This window comes from Lissotriton helveticus, chromosome 5_1, assembly GCF_964261635.1.
Source record: "Lissotriton helveticus chromosome 5_1, aLisHel1.1, whole genome shotgun sequence".
Taxonomy (NCBI): Eukaryota; Metazoa; Chordata; class Amphibia; order Caudata; family Salamandridae; genus Lissotriton; species Lissotriton helveticus.
In genome coordinates, this window is record NC_136065.1 from 1,882,412,783 (window position 1) to 1,882,429,393 (window position 16,611).

The window sequence follows — 16,611 nt, forward strand, 5'->3', positions numbered from 1 at the left end:
ATAGTAGGGACTGCATCCCGTGGAGATAGGCCGAGACGTCACTCAGCAGAAAAAAAAAATAAATCAAAAAAAGTCTATAAACATACAATAAGTTAAAAGTCAATTATTCTTGTTTCCTTGTAGTACGCTCCCCAGTCCGCTTTCCGTTACGCGTACCGGGCGCACCCACGAAAAAAAATGATTTATTTTTTTTGTTTTGCCCCGCGGGGCCCTTTTAAAGCCTCCACATCAAACCTAGCGGGTCAGGGAGGATCTACTATGCCCCCTTATGGTCATTTGCCCCTTCGCTTTGGCCTCCTCTTGTCTCTCGATCCTACCGAGAGACAAGATGGCGGCCGCTACGGACTGTTTGGAATGTTTACAGACACCGGAGAGCCAATCAGCTTCGCTTCGCAAAGCTCCGTAACGCGAAAAGTACGCGAACCGGATCGCTGCCCGGAGCGCTGTTACAGATATATATCTTTTTTTGAACGTTAATTTCTCAAAATCCACTGGAGCACATATATTGAGACCTAGCAAAGGCACATCGGGCTACCAGTCCCTACAATTTTGCCAAGTTTCGTGCAAATCCATTCAGCCGTTCGGGCTAAAAGTGAGGCCAACCGCCCTATGGAAATTAACATGGGAAAAACGCGTTTTGGGACCCCCCTTTTTTCTCGGCCCCCCCTTGACGAACCCCCCCCAAATTTTCAGGGGCTGCTCAGGAACGAAATGTTCCATTTTCCTGAAAATTTCAGCCAATTCCGTCCACGAACGCCAAAGTTATTAGACATAGAATTTTCAAAAATCCCATAGAGAAAAAATCCTAACTATATATACCTACTGGCGACCGCCAGTAGGTAATATATATATATATATATATATATATATATATATATATATATATATATATATATATACTCTGCAGGCTTCCTTTGTTCAAAAAAGAAGATCGAGCCACACCAACCAGGTACTTTCCAATTCGATTATATATATATATATACTGCAGGCTTCCTTTGTTCAAAAAAGAAGATCGAGCCACACCAACCAGGTACTTTCCAATTCGATTTATTTCAGGGCAAAAAAAGACGCGTTTAGAGCGCACAGGCTCTTGGTCACATGACCATGGTTCCGTATCAGGTGATCATATACCTTTTGGTTCAAAGGAAATAAATAAAAGACTCTGGGGCTTATTTATGAAAAGTGACGCATCCTTGCGCATGCGCAGGGATGCGCCACTATTCCGTACGACACGCCGCGTCACTATTTTGCGACGCCGATGCATCAAATAATGCAATGGCGCATCATGTCGCAAGTGACGCCGAAAGTAGAAAAAAAGTGACGCAGACGCTGCCGTCTTCACGTAGCGAAAAGTCACGCAACTGCCGGAAAAGTGCCGTAAGTCTGAATCACGGTTCTGACGCATGGCTACGTCGCCCTGCGTCACTTTCACGTTGCGTCACTTTCACGTTGCGTCAGATTCCGGTAAAACGACAAAAATACACGCATCCATCTCTTAATTCTCCCGCAAAGCGAAAAATAGCTACCATGGAGCATGAAGGAGACAGCAGCAGTCAAGGGAACCTCCCACATGGCAGCCAGGATGCCCAACCTGAAACACAGGGAAAGAGGAAAAGGAAAGGAAATTTCAGTGGTGAGGAGAATGACATACTCATCAATGAGGTGACAGACCACCAACACCAGCTTTTTGCAAGTTCGAAGTTGCCATTATCAAAAAAAGAGGCCATTTGGCAGTCCATATTGAGAAAGGTCAACTGTGTGGCCCAATCAAAGAGGACAGTGCTTGACATTAAGAAACGCTGGAATGACATCAAGCGCAGGACAAAAGAAAAAATGGCGCAAAATCGCAAGGAAGCAATGCTGACAGGAGGAGGCAGCCCAGCACAACAGGAAGAGCTGGATGCCCTTGAGGAGCGGGTTGCGGCGGTCATCCCAAACGAGTTGGTGGTAGGAATTGCAGGACAGGACAGTGCACAGAATGAGGAACCGCAAGGCACACAGGGTAAGTTCCTACAAGGGGCAATGTTGCAAACAAGGTAATGTTGTGCAGTGCATAAACTAAGGTGGCTGGCTGAATTACTGACGTGTTGTGGAAAGAGAAGTCATGCATGTCATTAACTGTGAAGTGTCTCTCAAATGTATTGTACCTTGGACATGCAGATGTCTCATTTTTAAAACATATACCCATGTAAAACTAAAAACATATTTCAAAACTGTAGTCCTAGCCCACTGGCACACCTGACAATTGCCACACGCAGGTGCAAATATAAAACAATTCTTATGAAATACCAATCAAACAACACCCTGCAACATACCGAGTTTAACACATTTATAACCTGGACTGCCACCACTGTGCTGCCAGGATGTAACTGTGATTATGTACTGGTGGCACAATGTGCCACAGGCACTATAATAGGCCAGAGACAGCCATGTTACACAGTACAACATATTATGTGATTGGCATAATTCCCACATTAAAGTGTGAGAAAGTGGAATTCCAGAGTTGTTGCTGGGGGTGTACTCAGAAACATCCATGTCCAATTGACAATGCCCAATAGCAAAGTCAAACAGTAACTATTACGCTACGCAACAAACATATGCATCCCCAGGGTCTGTGTAAGGCATGCACAACCTGAACAAATAATATCTGTTCCCTCTTCGATATCCCCTACATATAAGTGTTGCATCCAAGTGGACACATAACAAGAGGGAAAATCATCTGATGACTGCTTCATGCAGGAATGTGTCCCTTCCATGCACACAAACAATGATCCCTTGCACCGCAGGACCCCCTGCAACATGGTGCAAGTTTGCCTGGGTAGGCGCATGGCAAGCATTGTGCACCTATGTTGTCGTGAAGGACAGGTGAGCCCAATAATGAGCCCCTACTGATAGTTACCCAATGCTGGCCGAAAATATTTTATTGTTGTACTTTGTGCATGATGGTTTCAGCTACATTATCTTCATATGTAAAGCTAAGTACTCAGGAATGTTAGTGAGCATGTGAAGCCCTGTGCCACATTGTACATGCATCATGCATAACGTATGCAGGGTGGGTCTGCACATCCAATAAAAAGTCTTTGTAGTGGTGCTGTGCAATCCATCTAATTTCTGTAAATAAAATAGCATCTGGCAAGTGTGTCAGTACCTCACACCTGCATCATGGTAGGTGTAAGGGTGAGGAAGTGCCACAGGGAGAGGTTCGCACCAAGGCTTGCTGTACTTGAATGATGCTCCTGACATGACTGCATCAATGCATGACTAAAGCACTGACCAGCTACGTCTGGATGAATGACGTATATAACATGAATAGCAACATGTAGTGTCACACAGTGAATAGAGCACATCCATGTTGTCAAGAGAATGGCCAAAACATAAGTGTACCAATGGAGTTGTTGCAGTGATACAACACCTAACATCAATAGTGTGCAGGAATGTGCACCATCTCATCGATGGACTCCATTCATGCCCTGTACCTATGCTTGCACTGCAGCACGCCTATATTGCAAGTGGCGCAGTCCAGCTGCAAAACATTCAGCAAATATTCACCATAGTGCATTATACAAATGGATCCTCAGCGACTCTGCAGCACTGTTTCTGCATCTAATGTGCCAATAATGTATTCTCACATTAGCAAGCTGTAGCATACAGATGAGAGCAACTGCTTAGGAGTGATAGCAACTTGTATGTCAATGGCCTTGCATGTCCCAACAAAATTATGGCAATGACATGCAAGGTAGGCGTTCCATATCCAAATAATGCTAACAATCTAACTAACTGCACCTCGCAAGATTAGCAAGGCTGTCACGGACATGCAAAGAAACAAGCAAACTCACGCTAATGCACATTAATTGCTGGAATGTAAGGCCAGCACATACCTGTCCCTAAGGAAGGTGACAATTTGTGGGACAACATCTATGCATGGGCCTGGTACTGGACAGTGCAGCAAACAAGGTTTCAGGGTTGCCCTGTGACAAAGATACACTGTAGGAATGTGCACCAACAACAATATTGTGTGCATTCCTATGCCCCAACCATGAAAAGTGTTGCTGCAAGAAGACAGTGAGGCAACACTTCTCACCATGTCCCCCCTTGCAATAGCATGGATTTACAGTACTCACTGGACATTGCTCCATGAGGCAAGTAATGACTGATCCATCTGAAATCATTATGTTTGTGTATGCACAACCATGATGCAATTCCAGCAATGCATTGTGGCAGCCTATCCCAATGGCACTGCCCCACCTTCATGCCTGCCATGAGGCAGGGGAAAGTACTGACGCAAGTACATTCATGAGGGTGCAGAAATGATGGTGTCATTTGAGATCCTAACAGTGGTAGTTGTGAGCTGTAGTGTCACAAGTATTTCAGCATTGGTGGACTGTCATTGCGAAAGGAGTTGATGAGATGTCATGCAGTGTCCTTGCTCCAGCTGCAAGAGGGTGCAAGGATGGCGGTGGTGTCTGCTGGTCAAGTCCCATATGTCATGCATCCAATGATGGTAGTGCCAGGAGAGTCTGAAGTCTGGCCTGAATCAGAAGTGCCTGCTGCTGTAGTACATGTCCTGTTCAGTGGTATGTTGAGGTCCCTTGATGCTTGTGTCTGATGTCAGTGAATTTACCCAGGAGGTGTTGGTGGTCTGGTAACTTTTCCTGCTGAGGTGGAACTTGAGGTCATCGAGAGGGATGCTGTCTGTGGATGTCAGACACTGGGGTGCAATGAGGTCTACAATGGTGTTGGAGAATGGGACACATGGCCTTGGTGTCCTGCACATGAGTGTGCTGCTGAGTATGGTCATCGGCCCGGTCAGGATAATGTATTTGCCGTAGTACATGGTCATCCTTGGCACATTAGAGAGCCTGCTCATTCTGAGTGTGCCAGTGTATGAGTTGTCAATGCCTCTTCCATGATTGTCGTGCTGCCTTCTGCAGGTGACACAGAAGTTGTCAGTGACAGTGATGGCGATGTCTGGAGCAGAGGTTGGTCCTGGCAGGTGAGGTGGCGTACAGGGTTGATGGTGAGGAGGTTGCTGCCATTGTATTGTTGCAGTGTCCAAGAGGAATAATCCTTGGTGCAGAGTGTGGACCTGAGCCAGTCAGATGCAAACAGCGTAGACTAGGGTTGCCTTTGTGTTTGAGATGACCATTACAATGCAGGCAGTACAATGTCAACAATGCAACGCATGTGTTACAAAATATCATTTCAAAATACGTCATTGTCACCACAATTATGTTGTGATGTAAGTACTTCATGTGGTTATGTGTGTCAGTGGTCAAAAACTAAATTAATGTGATAAATGTACAAAATATGTAAAATGTTGTGCATGTTTGTGTCAATTAAGAACATTTGGGTGTCTCATGGGGTAAAATATGACTCAACTCTTATTTGTATTGATGTACATCATGGGAAATAGGGGGTGAAATTTTGTAAAATATTACAAATGGTGTGTATATTTGTTTTGCTAATGAAAAATGGTGTGTGCATTAGTCTCAAATCTGACTCCATTGTGTGTGTCGTGGTTGCTCATAAAGGATTTTCATGCTTCATGTCTGGGTGTGTGGTGACAAGGATAGTTTGGGGATGCACTCACTTAAGTTTGAACAGTGTATTGAAAGTCTCCGCTGTGCAACACCTACTCTGCAGTTGCAACATGGCTAGTATTAAAAATTAATTCAATGGAATGTGATGTCATGGCATGTTGTGCAAATATGTATGTGCCTTTGGCACCAGAGTGGTACACCTGCTCTGCATGGGGGCACAGTGGCAAACATTGACAAAGGCGGGGGTGGACAGCTGTGAGTTTGGAAATGCAGGAAATAACAATGAATGTCGTATGGATGCAGGGATGTGTGTGTGAGCGGGTGCTGCAAAACATATATTGAGGGAAGTCTTACCTCAAGGCTGTGTCCCATGTCTCTGGAGCTTATGCAACCCTGCCTTTGTGTCACGGAAAAGGAATTAAGCCGGGCCGACGACGGCTGAAATGCCAGAAACCGGTCCCCGGAAGCTTGTCTCCTTTATGGCGAAGAATTGGCTTGGTAGTTTGGTCTGCCCTGTTCCCATGATGCACTGGGCCAGGGACAGACTAATTTGCATATAGCCAGGTTCTGAGCTGGGATGGGGCAGTGAGCTAAATAACGGTGATGGATCAAGCCCTGATCTTTGGACTGGGTAAGAGTGGTCTGCTGAATTCAGACACTCTGTTCATCACCACCCCCTTTTCTGAATCGTTTTTGGCCACTATAGGTGTGGCAGGGTATACTCAGACATGAGTCCCTTGCTCACTGCTCCATCAGGATTCAAGCAAGCCGGACCGACGACGGCTGAAATGCCAGAAACCGGTCCCCGGAAGCTTGTCTCCTTTCTGGTGAAGAATTGGCTTGGTAGTTTGGTCTGCCCTGTTCCCATGATGCACTGGGCCAGGGACAGACTAATTTGCATATAGACAGGTTCTGAGCTGGGATGGGGCAGTGAGCTAAATAACGGTGATGGATCAAGCCCTGATCTTTGGACTGGGTAAGAGTGGTCTGCTTAATTCAGACACTCTGTTCATCACCACCCCCTTTTCTAAAACGGAAAAGGAATTAGGCAGCCAGGCTCCCTACCCTGAGTCAATCACAACGCTGTGAAGTGCTGGTGTGACTGGTAATTGGCAATGGGATAAGTCATGCAGCCACATGCTGGTGTGTTGGCCATGTTTGCCATGGAGGCTGAAATGCAGCCTGCATAGCAAACATGAAAGTGGGTATTACTGCTCTGGTCATAATGGGTGGCACCTGAGTCATCTTGCCAATCTGCACATGCCCCACCTCATATTAGATCTGTCCAACCCACCCTCCCATGCTTTGAGGAGACATAGCATGATCACATCAGTCACTTATCCCTTGTGTCTTCATTAGAAGTTAGTACATTGCTCTCATCTGAGCCCACACTCCACATATTTGAAATATTCTACCACTAAGGCCCTGTCTTCATGTGTTCCGGCATCACAGAATATTGTACCTCGCACTTACCCTACTCAATGTCAGCCGCTGTGCAAGCGCACAGCAGACGCATGCACATGGTGTGCTGAAGGCACGCCTAAGGCAAGTCTGCATGCGCACATCCGTGTGCCAAACGCAAGCATTTCCAGTAACAACTGATCTAGAGTCACTCACTGATGCAGCTCTGCCACCCTCCATGCACTCACACATGGAAAACATCAGAGACTGACAACAGGCCTTGGCAAACATGACCCACAGACATATCACCTGCCTACACTGCTGACAAAGCTCAACCACCACCCTGGTCTCATACACAGCCAACGCCAGCGTTTCAGCAAGTGAACTTCACACCTGGATACACAACTGCGCATACCAGCCCTCCATCCTGCGCAAGCCTGACAAACAGCACTACAGTGACACCGCATGGTACAGCACTGATCTCTAAGAAGCAAGACGCACCAGCAGATACCTTGGGAAGAACTGGATAAACACCAAGACACCTGAAATGTCCAACACATACATGGACGCAATGACGGACTACCACAAATAAATACTATAAGAATCGGAAAATTCCAGCAAACTCGTCAAGGTGAAGCTTGAATACACCAACCTATGCAGCAAAGCTACAGACATCACCCTGGCACTACAGCCCTGTGATAAGTGTGCAACAAAGTTCCACCTAAACTTAAAAAATACACAACAACAACTTTGCCGTACACACGAGATGCCACAGGCAGCACCACGCAAACCCCTCCCAACACAACAGCCATAATACCATCCCCACCGGGACACCAGTCACAGCTGAATGCACGCCCTCGAACATGAGATACATCCACTTGTGGGATCACATAGAGCCCTGCCCTTATCACATCAACAACAGCACCAAGATCATCCTATTCACAGCCACAGATGACATCCGCACCCTCCGGGACCAAGAGCCGTGAGTGGGCTCCGACACAGACTCACACCACACAGTATTTGCGACACTACATGATGCTGGATTACAAGGAACACTGCTTGACTGGATCATGCATCCCAGCAAGAGGTCAAAGGATCAGATTGACACGTAAATCCAATGCTGAATGCCAGAGGGTCCATCAATGTGCCTCACCATCTTCAACATCAACAGGTCTGCCTCAGCGCCATTTGAAACCAACACGGCTTCAACATCGTATCCATTGCTGATGACACACAGCTCACCCTCTCTCACACCTAAGACTACACCACCCCCAGACTTGAAATACATTGAGGAATGCATGACGTCGCAGTCTGCATGAACCACAGCTGCATGAAGACAAATTCAGAGAATACAGAAGTCCGTGTCCTTGGAACCACTCCTTCAGCATGCAACAACACCTGTTGGATCTCCCACTCTGATGGGAGGGGGCTGCCGCTACCGCTCAAAGAGACAGGTCTTGAGGAGTCTTCTGAATGCGAGTAGGTCCTGGGTCTGCCGTAGGTGGGCAGGGAGGGTGTGCCAGGTCTTGGCGGCGAGGTAGGACAAGGATCTGCTGCTGGAGGTTGGTCATAGGATGCGGTGGACAGTGGTGAGGGGGAGACTGGTGGAGCAGAGCTGGCGTGTGGGGGTGTTGAAGCTGAGTCTGCTGTACAGGTAGGCTGGTCCGGCCTAGTGGAGTGCTTTGTGTGGGTGGGTCAGGAGCTTGAAGGTGATCCACTTGCTGAAGGAGATCCAGTGTAGGTCTCAAATTTGGGGGATGATATGGCTGCGGCGGGGGACGATGACAACATTGAACCGCATGTGTATTGGATGCATTGCAGTCGTTGTAGGTGTTTGGCTGGGAATCCTGCGTAGAGTGCATTGCCGTAGTCCAGTCTGCTGCTGCTGAGGGCCTGTGTCACCGTTCTTTTTGTTTGGGGTAGGGATCCACTTGTAGATCCTGCATAGCATGCAGAGGCTGTTGTAGCAGGAGGAGGAGATGGCGTTGACCTGCTCAGACATGGAGAGGGAGGAGTAGTGGATGTATCATAGGTTGCGTGCATGGTCAGTGGGTGTTGGTGCTGTTCCCAGTGTGGTTGCCCACCAGGAGTCGTCCCAGGCTGAGGGTGTGGGTCCGAGGATGAGGACCTGTGTCTTGTCCAAGTTCAGCTTCAGACCACTGCTCCTCATCCAGTTGGTGAGGGACTTCATTCCCTCGTGGAGGTTTGTTTTGGCTGTGTGTGGGTCCCTGGTGAGGGAGAGGATGAGCTGGGTGTCGTTGGTGTAGGAGATGATGTAGAGGTTGTGATGGGGGGTCACTTGTGCGAGGGGGACATGTACATGTTGAACAGCGTCGGCCTGAGGGATGACCCCTGGGGGATGCCGCAGATGATGTTGTTGGATTTTAAGGATGGGATTTTGACGCTCTGCGTTCTGCCGGAGAGTAAGGACGTGGTCCAGTCTAGGGCCTTCTATTGGATTCTGGATTCATGGAGGTGTGTCTTCAGAGTGTAATGGCATACCGTGTCAAAGGCAGTTGACAGGTCAGGAGCAAGAGTCCTGATGTCTCGCCGTCGGCTAGTTGGCGCCTGATGTTGTCTGTGGCGGAGATGAGGACTGTCTTGCTGCTGTATGTACGTCTGAATCCAGACTGGGACGGGTCCAAGATGTTGGTGTCTTCCAGCTTGCGGCCCAATTGCATGTTGATGATTTTCTAGATGACCTTCGTTGGAAACGTGAGCAGGGAGTTGGGCCGTGAGTCCTTGAGGGCCTTGGGGTCTGCCTTGTGCCTCTTGAGGAGGGCATTGCTTTTGGCGTGCTTCCATCTTTCCAGGAATGTTGCTGCATCGAAGAAGATGTAGATGAACTTGCGTAGTTGATGTATGATGGCTGCGTCTGCTTCGTACAATATGTGGTATGGTAACGGTACTGCTGGTGATCCAGAGTGTATGGAGTTAATGACCTTGTGTGTTGCGTCCTCGTTGACGTTGTACCAGGAGGTGAGGCGGTTGGCGCTGGTGGTCCTCGCAGGGGAGGTGGAGTCTGGCATAGTTGGAGTGGTTGTGGTGTTGAAGCTGTTGTGGATGTCACCAAACGTGCGCTGGGAGAAGATGGACAGTGAGTCGCACAGTTCTTGTGAGGGTGGGATGTTGTTGGCGTTGGCGCAGAGGTTAGAGAGTTCTTTAACAATGCTAAAGAGCTCTTTGCTGTCGTGTGCATTGGTATCCAGGCGGGCTCTGAAGGAGGATCTCTTGCCCAATCTGTTGAGGTGGTGATGTATACAGGTGGCGTCCTTGTAGACTGTGTGGTTGTCTGGTGTGTGTCCGTGGAGCCATTTCTACTCCAGTTTCCGTCATGCGCGTTGGTAGGTCTGGAGGTCATTGGTGAAACAGGTGGCTCTGTTGCAGGCGTGGCTGTTGGAGGGTAACTTGAGTGGGGCAAAGGTGTTGGTGCAGTCCTAGATACACTGTGAGAGGCTTTGGGCTGTGGCGTTTGGGTTGGTGGGGTTGTTGTTTGGGTTCTGGGTGAGGGGGGTTACCAGCTGGTCTTCGTTGACTTTGACCCAGCATTGGCGAGGCAGTTGTTGGTTGCGGTGGTGTGTGGTTGATTTCATGAAGGTGAAATAGATGCAGCGGTGGTCGTTCCAGTGGAGTTCAGTGGTGTGGTTGGAGGCGACGTGGGTGCCTGTTGAGAAGACGGGGTCCAGCTTGTGGCCGGTGGCAGGGTGAGGTGCCGAGTTGTCTGAGGCAGGGTCTGGTGAGGTTGTTGATCAGTATGGCGGAGTTGGCGTTGTTGTTGTTATTGAGGTGTATGTTCAGGTCCCACAGATTGATGTGGTGCGTGGAGGCGAGTACGTGGGTGCTGGTGAGGTCATCGATGGAGTTGCTGAACTGAGCAGAGGGTCCGGGTGCTGTAGACGAGTGTTCCTCTGAGGGTGGTGTTGGGTGTCGGTGTGGATCTTGAAGTGCAGGTGGTCGGCGGTGTTGAGGGTGTCGTCTGCATGAGCCGACCTTGAGGGTGGACTTGTGGTCGATGGCGAATCATCCACCAATTCAGTCAGCGCAATCCCTGCGGGTGATCTTGTAGCTGTCTGGGATGTCTATGGTGATGTTGGTCGCAGAGGAGTTGTTCCACCAGGTCACGGTTAAGAAGCACATGTCTGGGGCGGAGGTGTCAAGCAGATTCCAGAGCCAAATGGGGTGTTTGTGTGCGGAGTGGGTGTTGTGGATTATGCATTGGAGGTGGCTGGGTCCAGTCGATGGAGGTTTGGTGGCTCAGTCGCATGTGAAGCTGCATGTGCCTGTTTTTGTGGCGGCCTGGAAGCAAGTGTGGTTTTGTCCGGCATTGAGTGCGTGGAGGGTACAGGCGTGGTACTGGAGTCTGGTGTAGTGGCGTTTGTGGCCTCAAGGGGTCCTGGCGCTGGGCTCGGTCCAGGCGCGTATGGCCGCAGACTGGCTTGTTTAAGGTGTGCCTTTGGTGCGCCAGCCGCACATCCGCGCAACGTCTGGCATATATGGGGATGTGGTAGGCGGGAGCAGCAAGTGTGCATGGGGTGGTGAAACAGTGGCACAGAAAGCATAATGGTGTGCAAAGAGGGGAAAACAGTTGCACAGAGGGCACAAACGGGACACAGACACGGTGGTTGAGCACACCTACCAGTGTGTACTCGGCAGCGGCAGCAGGGGCACACAAGCGGAGCTGCGTGTAGGTTGAGCAACATACCAGGAGCAATCTGTATCATTCCAATAAAACATAATTTGCATGAAAACACAGGAAATGGGTCACACACAAACAACACAGCCGTGATGGCTATGACAGGTGGGATGATGTGAGATGTTAAGAAATCCATGTGCCAATTCATCAGTAATTGTGGATTGATACCTGTTACACACATACAGAGTGCATAATGCCACTTGGACTTGCTACTGTGCTGGAATGTGTCTTCAATATCCACCAACAATACAGCCATCAGGACATGCACACAAGCTAAATGGTGCAAGTGTGCATGCACTGTCTGGCCATGTGCCATGTGATAGGAAACACTTTTTGAATGCATCAATTTAATCATGCCATGTCATATTTTTGTTACATAAGTGATGATGTGTAGCTTAAACTTTGACATGTTGACACACATCAAAGTTCAAAAGTCAAGATAACTCAAAATTGTGAATCTGTAGACCAGATGTCAGACATGAGCATAAACCTACATCTTTTTACATTTCAGGGCATGCAACACCTACTCATGAGCAGGAACCTTTGTTTGAAGCAGATGATGAGGACGGTGACAGTGTACCAAGCATGGACATAGGCCTCTTCCAGGACCTGTTACAATCAATTCAAACACCCTCTCCCAGCACAAGAACGCAAAGCAGTATAGTGGGATCTCCACTTGACCAACATGGAAGCACTCGTACGCCACCTCCCACAACATCTCACCCTCACCACTCGCAGGACACGCTAAATGTTTTTGAACAACGTGTTGTTGATGTACAGGGTCAGTTGGCACAGGAGGTGCGTAAAGGGATAGAGAGCATGGGAGCCACCCTAGAGGGAGTCCTCCATTGTATAAGATCCGGTGTGGCAGTGCGGAAAATGGAAGCAGCAACGATGCTCCACCACGTGGTTTGTTTCAGGCCCTGAATTACATATCTGAAGTCATGCAGCAGAGGCACAAACAAATGCCCAACACAAGTGCCAGCCTTGAAGTTGCCAACAGGCTGAGGGCCATCCAGGACATACTTGAAGTAATGAATCAAAAACAGGATGCATACCTTACCAACTTGGCTGCCTACCAACGGGATGTTGCAGCAGTGCTGGTAAACCAGCAAGTCATGCTCAGTGCATTTATACGTTACCTGATGGGCAAGGAACAGGATGCAGGAACACTCCCTTCAACATCTGCAGTCCCTGATGTGTGTATGCCTCCTATGTCGACTGCACCAGTGATGATACCATCAGCTAAGACAACACATACATCTGCTGAAGAAGATTTTGATGAATGTCCAGTCCTCCGCAAAACTGCACGTTAGCATCACCTATTGTACGAGGACACTAAATATACACTGTCCGGTGCTCATACTACTGACAGTGTACCCCAGTAATGAAGAAATACCAATTACTGATAGTCAATGGATTTACAAGTAATTATCTGTGGCCTTCCTCCATGAGGTGAACGTATGATGTAAACACTCACTTTCCACACAATAAAAACCTACTCACACATAAATGTCACAAATGTCACGTTATTGTATGGACTGTGCATGTACATCCTCAACCCTACTGTATGTGTCCCTTTATTAGTAGAGTTCCGTCATACCTTGCTACTTGCTAAGTTGTGTCACTTAAATTATTTTGCAAGCACAACATGCAATGTCCAACAGGCAACGTTCATAAAGTGACTATTAACGTGTGTAGTACAGGATTGGAAATGTCTAAGATAGCACATTATGTCACAAGTTGGTATGACAAACAGTACAATTTTTACAAGGAGGGTGTGAATGGTAAAAGCAAATCTGCTTGCAAGCTAGCATTAATGTGGGTCAGTCCAAGGTTTATGTATGTGATGATGAAAAATCTGACATACCACATGTATGTATAAATGTGAAACATCTGCACGTGGCTGGCATCAAAGGCACATCCTAACGTAAGATAAGTAGCAGACAATGCAATTAGCTTAAGCATAGGAATAGGGACATGCATCACACCAGTGCCTGCAACCACATCCCTTATCACTCAAATGGTGTCTCATGTATGAAGTCCTACAAACACTTTAGTGTTGCTGCAAAGACAGTGGGCCTCATTCCTTAAAGCCTTGTGGCACCGAAGCGTCACTTTTTCACATGTCAAAAGTGAAGCAAGGCTGTCATAGATGATGCTCAGTGTGCCTGATGTATGTTGACACACTGATGCACAAAACTGGCCGTGGAATTAGCCATGGCAAGATAACTTCCATGACATGTCAGAATTGAGATGTCCAAATACATCTGTAAATCTGAGCGAATGGCAAAGCCTTGGCACACCACGGATCCTTGAGCACTGTTACACTTTTCATTTGGAGAAGTGACAACGTTACAGATTTCAAGGTTGCAGTCTGTTAGAAAATCGGCTAAAATGCAATGTGAGATTGAGTCAGCTTGCATACATCCACAATAACTACTTATGTACAGGCCTGTCACACAGATTATTGTACACCAACAGACCAGATATGTCATTGCCCAATTGAAATGTCCCACTAGACTCGTGGTACGATCCGTACCACTAGTACAATGTAGATCGCCAATGAGTCCATTTGCCTGCGGCACCATGGTCTGTCTGTGCCTTGTTCACTGTTTTGTGCCCTTGTTGTGTGTGTCTGCCTTTCCTGCTAGCACAAATTTAGGCTGTCTGTTGTGTATCCCCTGTTTTTCTCTGTATTCACACTGCCTTTTACTTGCCACTTCCACTGCAGTTACCTGTCCATCCAGCACCCACACACGTCCATGCTCCTGCCGTCAAGCTGCTCTCCCTACCCACGACCCCAGCTCAATGGGGGATGATGTATATAGGTACCATTGTTGTGCAGAGTTCAAGCACATCAGTGAACATACACAACATGAGCAAGACCAGCTCAAGTAACCCTGGTCGTTAAAACCACCCCCACTACAAATGCAGCACTCCATGCATGCAACCTTGTAAGATAATACAACTGTCAGCTCTCAACACCGTGCAACTTACAAGCAACAGTCTCATGTTGACACTGCTGAAGCACCTTACCCCGTCTCCAGACAATGACAGCTATATCCAGCCAGCTGTATGCCAATGCACAGTGATGGCTGAGCTGCATCCTCCTACACACATGTCCTCTGCACAGACATGTCATGTAAATGTGTGATGCCATCAACACCCTCTTGCACAAGTTACGTTGCCTAGCTCTCATCTGCAACCGACATTGCATACGCAATCCACAACTTGTACAAGATCATGCATAAATACGGCCACAAACACCATGGAGGAATGCCTTGCCATCATCTCCAGGAACTGCCTCCAACAGACTAACGCCATTATGATCAACTCATTGCACAGTACTGAACATGTCCACTCCTGTATCACAGTCAACTACAGGACAACTCCATGTTGTTCCCTCTCATACAGACATCCTTGATGTGCCACAACATTTGCCAAATCCAATGCAGATCACAGAGCGCACAACACCCTTGAATACACAGACTATGTACAGCTCAGACACCAGTATAACACCTTGACAAACTCTGCCAATTTAACTTCACCGCCCTCCTAGACAACATCGCCAACATCAGATATACCCAAGTTGTCATCACCACAACTCACAAGGTGGGACACACCCTTGAACACATTTTCATCCAAGGTAACAACATTTTCCTTGGCCATCCCACGCATCCTCCCTGATCCAAGCCCCAATGCATCCTCTCCTCATTCACAAAACATACCGTACACATGTCAAGGCCACATTCCCTGTGCAGACACTGGTGCAAGATCAACAATGAGCCCCTTGCCTCAGCACTGATACACACTCCTCCATTCACCATGGGCCACACAAACTCAGCTCATTACGAAATACAGATGTAGGACTACATATGCACATACATGCCTGCAGACCTCCTTGAAGCACAACATACAACACACCACCAATGTCAAATGTGTATCCACGGACATACAATAATAAATGCTCATGTGCAGGTTACTGGAGTTAGCTTTGAGGGTCAACCAAAACCCAGGAAATACACTCCGCCTACAGGGCCAATATCACAGCAAAATGTCAAACTCATCTGATCCACACAAATGCAAATTCATCAAGGGCACAATCCTCTACACATCCTGCCAATCCATGGAAATCATCAACTCCATACAAAATTTCACACTATGACCCAGCCAAAGCTCAGGCCTCACTCACTCCACAGACATTTGCAAGACACTTGGATCAGTCTCCTACCACTAGATCAGCAAAGTGAATGTCAACTTTGATGAACATAACCAAGGCATCCCACACAACACCTTCGCCCAAGTAAGCCACACTACATACCATCCTCTGCTGGCCACATGTCAACATGTTTGACACCACAAACACCTTGATGGCCATAGATTAAGGAGCACCCACACACCCCTGCCCACAGCACATCTTCCACAGGGCTGCCACCCCCATTGCACACGAACAGTGACAGTATATGAACTCCATAATTGGAACATGCACCTCCACAATGAATGCAAATGGTGAGAGCTAAATGACATTACCAATGATACCCCTGCTGACCAAACAGACCGCAAGACCCACAGGCACATCTCTCCACTCACATTTGCAGACAAAGTCACAAACCAGAGGGTCAACATGCACCCAGTGAAGTTCATTGTAACATACAACATCCCCAATCCTGCTCCATGACAAACAACAGCATCAAGAGGTCCCTCCTACACGCCACTGCAACATCCACACACTCCTCAAAGTAGGCCATACTGCCACTCCATATACACAATACATCTCATCATTTCAAAAAACAATGTTCCACTACACACTAGTAGCCAGACTCCACTATGGCATGATGCAAGGTAATACACCACACTGGATTGTATCCTCCCTTGCAGACCGGAGCTGATGATTCAGCCTAATACATTTCACATCAAAACACACGGAGTACTGATGCTGAGTTCCCCAGGGATTGTCCCTCAGTACCTTTGTCT

General features: G+C 47.8%; 1 protein-coding gene across 1 annotated transcript; it reads left to right on the top strand.

The window, feature by feature from the left end:
* The first annotated feature begins 1,833 nt into the window (after positions 1 to 1,833).
* On the top strand, positions 1,834 to 12,950 carry LOC144752819 (uncharacterized). Its single transcript, XM_078640665.1, has 3 exons — positions 1,834 to 2,002; positions 12,146 to 12,484; positions 12,577 to 12,950. Exons 1-3 carry the CDS (start codon positions 1,834 to 1,836, stop codon positions 12,948 to 12,950), a joined length of 882 nt encoding a protein of 293 aa, XP_078496791.1.
* The last annotated feature ends 3,661 nt before the right edge of the window (positions 12,951 to 16,611 follow it).